Raw genomic sequence first — 9811 nt, 5'->3', positions numbered from 1 at the left:
AACAAGTTGTTGCATGAAGGTGGATTTGGAGATTTCAGGTGGAGCGCTTCTGGCAGATCGTTGAAAGTCTGCTTTCCAGAACTCAGCCCATTTCTCCAGTGCCTAACCGCCAATTAGTGTGACTTAGAGTAAGCAGGCATAGTGTAGGCTGCTATTTTCTCTTCCCTGTTTATTCGCTCTGCAGGGTAATTTGCGTTCTCACTCACATCATTCATGTTGGCCTTGGATAGGGATGCGCTGTGTGGAGCTCCACCGAGAAATCTAGTGCACCCGGAATCTGAGTTCCAGAGCTTTTTTTAAAAGAATCATAAAGTGGGAAATGATGGGTTGTCATGCAGAAAGTTGGTAAGCAACACTATATTGATTGTATTGCCTATTAAATTGGTTTCTAAAAGGAAAAAAGTCAGAAGGCACAAAAAACATCATGTTTGAAATAACTTGCAGCCATGAGAGCACCTTGTGAAATCCCACATTATAAACAATGGTTTATGAGACTTAGCAGACTACAACAATAAAATTAATGAATGGCAAATTTAAAACGCTTGGTTTCAAAAGCAGACCCAGAAGAAGTGGTGATACCTTACAAAAGGTATATAATATCAGTTCACAATGATATTTCAGAAGTTATTTTGGCCAGAGTGCTTATTTTCACATGTGAAATAAAAGGAAAAAATAGCTAAAGAACTGAAAAAGGACAGACAGCCTGGGAAAGGAAAACAAAGTGTAAGGCAAAGAAAAAGGTACCAATAAAAATTTCAAAGAAAAAGATAAATTCATAAGATACAAAAACTTTTTTTTTTCCAGAAAGACTTTAGGACTAAAATAAGCAGATTAAATTCATTGCTGGTGCATACAAAGGAAAACAGAAGCACAAAGACAGAAAAGGGAACTAAAAATCACAGTAAGAATAAAGCCTTGCTGACTTACCATTTTATTTCTTAGTAAACCACAACTCTGCAGATTAGAGACAAATATAAAAGTATCCTTTAAACGCAAGGAAGAAATTCAATGAAAACCCCCCCCCACATCCATCTTTGGGTGGGGAGACAATGAATGGTTTCTCTTTTTAGTTTTCTATGTTTTACTTAAATGTCTTACATGAAGCTACATTACTGTCATATTGGACAGGAATTAACTCTATTAAAATGAAGCTGTGTATCACATTTCATATAAACTTAATACAGCAGAGTCTTACTCTGCTGCCAGCTAATGCAGGAACTGAACAGATGACATCCTCTCCTGCACAATATGGAATACAAACTTGCCTCATAAGGAAGAGGAGTTATCTCTGGTTATCTGACATGCTCCTAGCCTGAGGTTTCTACTCATTAACTTTCCATAGGTTGGTTCACTCTGCACTGTCTTTGTTTTGCCCTGGAAACAAACAACATACTACTCCTATCTGCTATTATTCTTTCCTATCTATGTCTTTTTTTACAAGATTTTATTTATTTACTTTTTAGAGAGGGGAAGGGAGGAAGAAAGAGAGGAAGAGAAACATTAATGTGTAGAGGGAGAGAAGCATCAACGTGTGGTTGCCTGTGTGGTTGCCTCTCGTGCGCCCCCTACTGGGGACCTGGCCGGCAACCCAGGCATGTGCCCTGACTGGGAATCCAACTTGGGACCCTTTGGTTCGCAGGCCCACTCAACCACTGAGCCACACTAGCTAGGGCCCTTTCTAGGTCTTGTTGGGCCTCTGGCACTGGAGTCCTCTGGCTCACAGAGTCTGAGACGAAACAGCAGTGTTTTATCTGCACCTCTTCGACCTTAGACGCTCACAGTTCCATCTGCCCTCTCACACATGCGTTCCAGAATCCGGTGTATACTGGCAAAACTGGGTCTGTCTGCAGGCAGCCTGCTCCAACACAGGCGCATTAGATTGTACAGCTCCAGGGGACAGTTCTCAGGGCAGGTGAGGATGTTGCCGTCTCGCACATAGTAAATGACCTCTTCGTGGGCCATCCCATAGTAGGGCTGCAGGCCGTAGGAGAAGATCTCCCACAGGACCACACCGTAGGCCCACACATCGGACTCCGTGGTGTAGCGGTTGTAGAAAATGGACTCGGGCGGCATCCAGCGGATGGGGATGGCATCATTCTCATTCGCTTTGTAGTAGTCCGCCGAATAGATGTTCCTCGAGAGGCCAAAGTCGGCAATTTTCACCACCATGTTCTCGCCCACCAGGCAGTTCCTGGTGGCTAAATCCCGGTGGACAAACTTGCGCTCCGAGAGGTAAGCCATGCCAGCTGCCACCTGCCTGGCTATGCAGAGCTGCTCAGCACAGGAGAGGGGCGGGGGCCCAGGGCTGCAGACCTGAGCCCTCACGGACAGGTCGCTGTGGCTGAGGCTGCACGCGCTGTGAGGAGACATGCTGCGGAGGAACTCGTTGAGGTCGCCATAGGCCATGTATTCGAAGAGCAGGCACATGGGCTTCCCCACAGCACACACGCCTGGAACCAAATGACATCCGTGGTCAGGTGGGGTTTTTGAAAGCGGCACACTGCAAGACCCACTCTAAAAGCAAAGGACCAGATGAGGAAACCTGGAGCCCCGGCTTTTTTTGATGACAGCTTCATTGCCAAACACTGACCCTATCTCTTCGTGTAAACATCTATGTACCTTTTAAGATGCAGGGTGTCTGTCATGAATCATAGGCTGCCTTAGCTCCCGACCCTGCCAGTGTCAGATTTCCCCCCATCATCCTTTAACACGGTATGTACTATCCTATGCCACACTCATCCATTTATCTGAAGTCTCCCCAACCCCAACATTTTAGCATTGAAAAATAGAGACCGTGTTCTTTACATTCTGCAAACTGACCACATGTCTGGCAGAGCAAGTACTCAGTGTTCCGGGAATGAATGTATGAGTGGATGTTGGCCTTGAGTATGTAATGTAAGGCAATTGTCTTAGATGAAGGTTTCAGGTTGATGCAGTAAAACACTCTGAAATTTACATTTTATGATATTCATTCCAGAAAGGAAAAATGTCAATATAAAGAGTCTCAGATTTTGTGGCAGCAGGACATTTGTACATCTTAACATCTGGCTGCATTTGACAGGGACACTGGGCAACTTGGAATGTTAGATCATTTGGACAGTTTTACATCACCATCAAAACATGATAAGATCTATTGTGGGGGCAAAAATTAGAAGTCTCTGTTCCAAAAGGAAGAGAAATAATACTTTTATCTGGGCTTATTCATTTTAGGGTTAGTTTTTCACTTAGACTTTAGCAAACAGTAAGCGTATTTGTTTGCACTAGAGAGAAAATTAAAGAAAATTTTAAAACCCAGTTTTTTGAACTGAAGTGATTTAATGAAATGGTCCACTCCTTGATACAGAATATATGAAGAGGGATCCCCCCAAAATGGAATTTATTTATAAAAATTGTGTATTTATTCTTACATGTTAAAACATCAGTCACCTTCAAAGTGCTCTCCATTGGATGCAATAACCTATCAAGACTTTTCCCCACTGCTCAACGCAGTTTTGAGCTCATCAATTTTGATGCCTTTTAGTGATTCTGCTGTTTTTAGTTTCACCTGTTCCACATTGGCAAAACATTTTCCTTTGAGGACTTTTTTTTTTAATCCAGGGAAACAAAAATGAAGTCGCTCAGGGCCAGATTGGGTGACTAGAGAGGGTGGGACACAGAGGTCATGCCGTTTTGGGTCAAAAACTGCTGAACACTCAGCATGGTGTGGGTGGGTGCGCTCCTATACCCATCCTGAAATGGGCTAATGCCTTGGAAAAGTCTTCAAAAAAAAAATGCACTGAAGCTCAGTGCAACCTCTCACAACAACGCCGGCTGGTATGCTGATACAGACGAGTTCCTAGAACACTCACCGGGGGGAAGCCTACTACGAGGTCCCACCCTCCAGAAGGCAATTCTGGATTTGGGGGCACCCGCCCCTCACATTACATGGAAAGAACAGAGACATTTTCCTGCTCAAGTAGTGAAGAAGGAAAAAAAGCATAAGTGGAGTAGGAAGGGGGAAAAACTTGCAAAGCCTCTATTTTCTGAGACAATGAATTGCTCCCCTTGTACTTTCATACCTAAGAGTTTCACTATGTTAGGGTTGTCAAATTCCGCCATGAGAGCAGCCTCCCTCTGGAAGTCAGCCTGCATGTCTGCCGAAGCCTCTTCTTTGAGCATCTTCACTGCCACCATGGTGAAAGGTTCGTAGGGGAGTAAGCCCGGAGCCCTGGAGATGCATTCATTCCAAAAGGTATCAAAGATCAGGAGCACTGTCCACAGTCACATCGTATCCACCCATATTCACATACACCCCCCATTTAGGCAGCCTGTCCCAGAGCCACAGAATCCAAGAGAGGTACCCAGAGTACAACGTACTTAAAATTCCTTGATTTCCATTAATAAAAGTCACTGGGGCAATTTTCAACATAGGTTACATTTGAAAAGATGCATTATTTATCAATTGTAGGAATTTAAAAGGGCATAGACCCAGTGGGATTATCATTACCATCCTCACTCCTCAATCTCTGGCCAGAATCTAAAATACTCGAAAGCAGGGAGCATGACTCACTCATCTTTCTATCCCCAAAGCACCTAAAATGGTACCTGCATATTTTTGGTCTTTAATAACTATTTGTGTGAGATTTTTCCTTAATCGTGTAAACATCACACCAGGACTGCTTCGAGGGGATGTAAAGTCGTGTCCTGCCCAAGAGCACCAGGACAGGGTGGTCCTCACAGGTGTTCACACCCTCTGACCCACGCAGAGCGGGTGTTCTACTCCAGGCTCACTCGAAGGGCTGGCATTGGGCCTAATGCCTCCTTGTTTTCTGACATCCTTACATGATTTTTTCCTTTTCTGTTTTGCCATTCTATGAACATCGGTTTAGTATCTACACACATCAGGTCCTGCGTTTCCAAACTGAAACCCTAGTTCAGAGTAAACTTTAACCGAAGTGGAGAATACAGCAATAGAAAACAGAAGACAAGTAAATTTGAGATTGTTTACTAAGAATGATGCAAGAAATTATGATTTAAAATGTATGTCAAAATTCTTTTTTTTTTAAAGGAAAGACGATTAACCTTTGCTGATTGCTTGTAACTTGAAGACTGTACAAAGGAAGATTCTCCCCATATATGCAAGCCTCTTTTCCAACAGAGAGGGAAATTACTTAGATTCAAACTATGGTACTCAATACAAATAAGGTTAATGACATGAAGAACTAAACTAATTTGATAATAACTATTATACACACTGTATAGGCATCAAGAGAATGGTCTGATAACTTTTCAGACACCATGTAATTCAGTGGAGAGATTTTTTTTAAGTTATTTCTTTTTTTTTAAGATTTTATTTATTTATTTTTAGAGATGGAAGGGAGGGAGAAAGAGAGAGAGAGAGAAACATCAATGTGCGGTTGCTGGGGGTTATGGCCTGCAACCCAGGCATGTACCCTGGCTAGGAATCGAACCTGTGACACTTTGGTTCACAGCCCGCACTCAATCCACTGAGCTATGCCAGCCAGGGCTGAGAGATTTTTTTTCCGTGGGTCACTTTACCTTGCTTGAAAGACCCTTCCAAATGCTCCTTCTCCGATATCCCTCACATATTCAATGTTATTCCTCGGATACTCCAGACTGAGCAATTTGGGATTCAGAAGGAGCGGCATCCTCTGGTACATGGGGTTGGGATGGAGTCTGTCTAGCAGGAGCTCAGAAGGAAGGGTAGTCAGGGTCACGGCTGCTGATTCTCTGCAGGTTGAGACAGGAAAGAACAGTTGTGAGCTCAGGGTCAGGTGAGGTCATTGTCCTTAGACTTGGGTTCTAAAGAGATGCAACACTTAGCAACAAATAACTCAGACTAAGTCAGCCCAAGGTCATTTCATTTTAGAGCAATGAAGTATTTTATTTGATCTGCAGCCAAAAGTCACATTTTCTCAGGAATCTTGTCACTGTCCAATCTAGCAGTGGCGAGGGAGATGAGGGGGAAGGTGGGCAGCAGGAAAAACCATATTCTCCCAAATTATTGTTTAGCTTCTATCTGCTATGAAAACTTAACCTGAGGACATGTGATTCTATGCAGAAAGTTATTGATATATTTAAAGATTCTGGTGGGGATGCTTAATTTTAAAGTGATGCAATGGATGTCATAAAGAGACTGGCAGTTGTACGTATTCTGCCTCCCATTCCCCATTCTGATATTATATATGAAGGTTTTGAAACATTACTACATGAAGTTCGCTTAAACTTGAATCTCACCTTTTCTTATTTTTCCATTGTTTTCGTCTTCGGCAGCAATAAAGAGTAGTTATGGTAAGCAGTGCAAATACTGCAAAGCTGGACATGATGGAGATTATTACAGTCATGGAGTATGTAGGTGAGACAGAGAAGGAGGAGGAGGAAGAGGAAGGCAGATTTGGAATGTCCACACTTGGCTTGGAGGACGTCATTGGTGGGAATGCTGAAAGTAAACAATAATTCATGAACCTTAAACTTTTAAGATGCAATGTTTGTAGTCAAGCCATCAGTGAACTAAATTAAATTTTAAGAATGTGTTTTTATATATCAGGTTCTCCCTGGTTATACATCTATAAAATGCAGTTGTAAGAATTCAATGAGGTCTAGTCCTGGCCAGTGTGGCTCAGTTACTTGGGTGCTGTCCCAGGAAGCAAAGGGTCATCTATTCTAAGTCAGGGTGCATGCCTGGTTGTGGGTTCAGTTCCCAAGAAGGGTGTGTGTGAGAGACAACCAATCGATATTTCTCTCTCACATCAATGTTTCTCTCCCTGTCTTTCTCCCTCCCTTTCCCTCTCTCTAAGGATAGATAAATAAAATCTGAAAAAGAAAAAGAATCCAGTGAGGTCTAGTTGTAAGCAAATCCAGCTTATAGCATCATAGAATTTTAAAGATGAGACTTAGAGAAAATTTTTTTTTTTTTGCCACAACAAATGCAGATCCCGGACTAGGGCTCTTTACACTGCATCATACTATTTTATGACCTGACAACAATCATGGAAATTCTTATTAAATAAAATTTTCTAATGAAATTATACTTAAAGTCAGGATTGTCTGAAGCTGAGCTTTTATACTGTTGATTTACAAACGATAAAATGAATGGAAGAAGATGAAAATGGAGGCATTGGAACATGAATGAGCAGAAGTTAGTTCATCTAAAAGTTGACTCCCATCAGACTCCTATGAGAAAGGTCCATGCAACGTAGAGACCCAGTAAAATCTGCATTACTGCTGGGAACCAAAGGGTCCATGTTCACATCACTCTGTGGGGTGCAAAGTCCCTTGTGTATCTCTAAAACAACCATATTAATTATGTTTTAAATCCTTTTAATGGATTGAGTGAAGACAAAAACATGGATACAGAGTATTTTAATAATATAATCAATAAGATTGTTTTAATAGTTAAGAATAAACTTTGTACCCTAAAAGGAGAGAATCAACCTCGTCTTAAAGTGTTTGTGGAGCAGTGACAGACAGGGTCTTTTGTCAGGCCACCAAGGTGAGCTCAATAAAAGTCAAAAGCAGAAATTATGCATATGTAGTATTTGGCCAAAATGCAATGAAAATAGATGAAATAAAATCCAATAGGACATCTAAAAAAAAAATTCAGTATCTTTTCAGCAAAGGAGTAAAAAGTGGCCATAGTTACAGATTAGAAAATAACTTCCTAATAGTGTGTATGGCATTTGGCCAAAAGTGTGTTGAATAATAAACTCATAGCATTATCTCTTTCCATTAGATAAAAAAAATGAAAGAACTAAATATTTAACTTAAGAGTCCGGAAAGAAAAAAAAACTACAGAAAACAAAGGAAAATAGATGATAAAATAACAGCCATGTATAAGCAGAAGTTAGTAAGTTAGAATACACATACCACAAATGATAGAATTAAAAATAAGCCAATAGTTGGCCTTATAAATACTATTAAGTATCCTAATCAGTGGAATTTTAAAGTTAAAAAATAGGAAAGGCACAAACATACAAATTAAGAATGATAAAAGAATTATGACAGTAGATTCAAAGGTCAATGAAAGTAAAATAATATAATTATGCAATTACATTTTTAAAATCTTAAGCAAAATGATATTAATGATTAAGTTTGAAGAATTGGAAAATCTGAATATAACTATCACTAGGAAATTTTAAAGTCATTATCAAATTATGGATGCATTACTTCAATCTTGGAAGAGATAATGTTTTTATATTTTCTAATATGTTCCAGGAAGAGAAGAATGTTTCAAATTATTTTAGGAAGTTACTATAACACTGATATCACAACCTAACAATGTTAGCACAAAAGAAAAGCACATTCATAAATTATTAAATGTAGATTTAAAAGATCCAAAATGAAATATTAACATTTGACTGCAATATGGTACAAGAACAATGATTTACTATAAGGAAACATATTCATATAGAACATTACAAAAAAGGTCAAGAAATGTTCTTGCAGTAGGTACCTAAAGCCACTTGAAATAGGATGTGTGAAAGCAGAGATTACAAGGGGTGCCTGCATGCATATGACTTCTTGGCCTAGGAGTGGACGCAGTGATTGTGCCTTGAGCACCCAGAGTGAAGCAAGTGGTTCTGAAGCCTGTGGAGACCAAGTTTGGTCACCATGGTGATGCCAGTGGGCACCTGGGCCTGATAAACATGACACAGCAGTAAAACCTCTGCGCAGGACCAATGACAGCACTTCTCATCCAGCATCTCAGCAGTGGTGCACTTAACAGACTTCCCGGGCTCTGCTCTAACTCATAGGAAAGCTACTCTGATTTTCTGCGGACTGAGTCACTCAAAGGTTTTCCTTTTAATCCCTCCAAGAGGGGCTGCCAGGGGGGCCCACTGGAGAGTGAAACCTGCTGCTAATAACCAAGAAGGAGCAATCGTTAAGAGTCAGGGAGAAGTGACAGTTTTTGTTATCTGGGCTTTTCAGAGAAATCCATACCATAATCTACATGTGAGGAAGGTAATTCATAAAGTTTGTAGTGTAATCCCATTGTACTACATTGTGGGATTCATAGTAAATATAAGCATAATTTTTCTCAAAAATATCAGAAAATAGAATTCAGTGGCATCTTAAAAGAATAATCCTTGATAATTTAATAGGGTTTATTTAGAAAATACAGGAATTTGCATAGTTGGAACAATAATTTTTTGCTTTATGGGTTTAATTACTTCTTCCTTTCAGGATACTTTTATTTATTTTTTCTTGACTATTGTTTCTGATCTATTTGTGCTGATTTTCCTTGGAGTGGCATTAATTCTATCTTTGGATTGCCATGATGAGTTTGGGTCTGCAGTCTCTTTCCTTTTCAACTTTCTCTCCTCAGCATGATTTGATCCTTTACCCTTTGCCTCTGAACATCAGGGGAGTCTTATTCAGTCATTCATCCATACACTAATGTATTCACTAAATGGATATTGGTAGGTACCAAGAATACTATGGTGAACGTGACCCGTCTTCGTGTAAAGTATTTAACTGGGAAATAATTAGTAAACAGGTAATTGCAATAAAACATACAAAGCATTACAAGAACAGTAAGAACCGGGTGCTTATGAACATCCGGGGTAGTTGGACTCCAGGTCTGAGCCAGGTTTCTAGGTAAGTAATGAAGCTAAATACAAAGGCTTAGTAGGCAATCCTGGTTGAAGGCGCGTTTGTGCGTGCGTGCGTGCGTGCGTGCGTGTGTGTGTGTGTGTGTGTGTAGGTGGGGAGAGAGTATTCTATGAAGAAAGAATAATGTGTATCAGGGTCTGAGCTAAGCAGCTGTGGTGCCTTTCCAAAGGTACATCTGAAAGTTGTGTTGTTGAGTTGG

At 40.5% G+C, this 9811-nt stretch overlaps 1 protein-coding gene across 1 annotated transcript in view; it reads right to left on the bottom strand.

The window, feature by feature from the left end:
• Positions 1–1631: 1631 nt before the first annotated feature.
• Positions 1632–9811, bottom strand: part of MUSK (muscle associated receptor tyrosine kinase) — an 83753-nt gene continuing 75573 nt past the window's right edge. Inside the window, exons 12-15 of the mRNA XM_028522233.2 lie at positions 6238–6439; positions 5539–5730; positions 4059–4207; positions 1632–2450 (exon numbers count right to left, since the gene is read on the bottom strand). Of these exons, the coding sequence (XP_028378034.1) occupies positions 1768–2450; positions 4059–4207; positions 5539–5730; positions 6238–6439 (1226 nt within the window). The 3' untranslated portion in view covers positions 1632–1767. The remainder of the gene's footprint in view (positions 2451–4058; positions 4208–5538; positions 5731–6237; positions 6440–9811) is intronic.

Source organism: Phyllostomus discolor, chromosome 3 (assembly GCF_004126475.2).
Source record: "Phyllostomus discolor isolate MPI-MPIP mPhyDis1 chromosome 3, mPhyDis1.pri.v3, whole genome shotgun sequence".
In the NCBI taxonomy this organism is placed as follows: Eukaryota; Metazoa; Chordata; class Mammalia; order Chiroptera; family Phyllostomidae; genus Phyllostomus; species Phyllostomus discolor.
The sequence above is the reverse complement of the archived record's forward strand: the minus strand, read 5'-3'. Positions and strand labels throughout refer to the sequence as shown.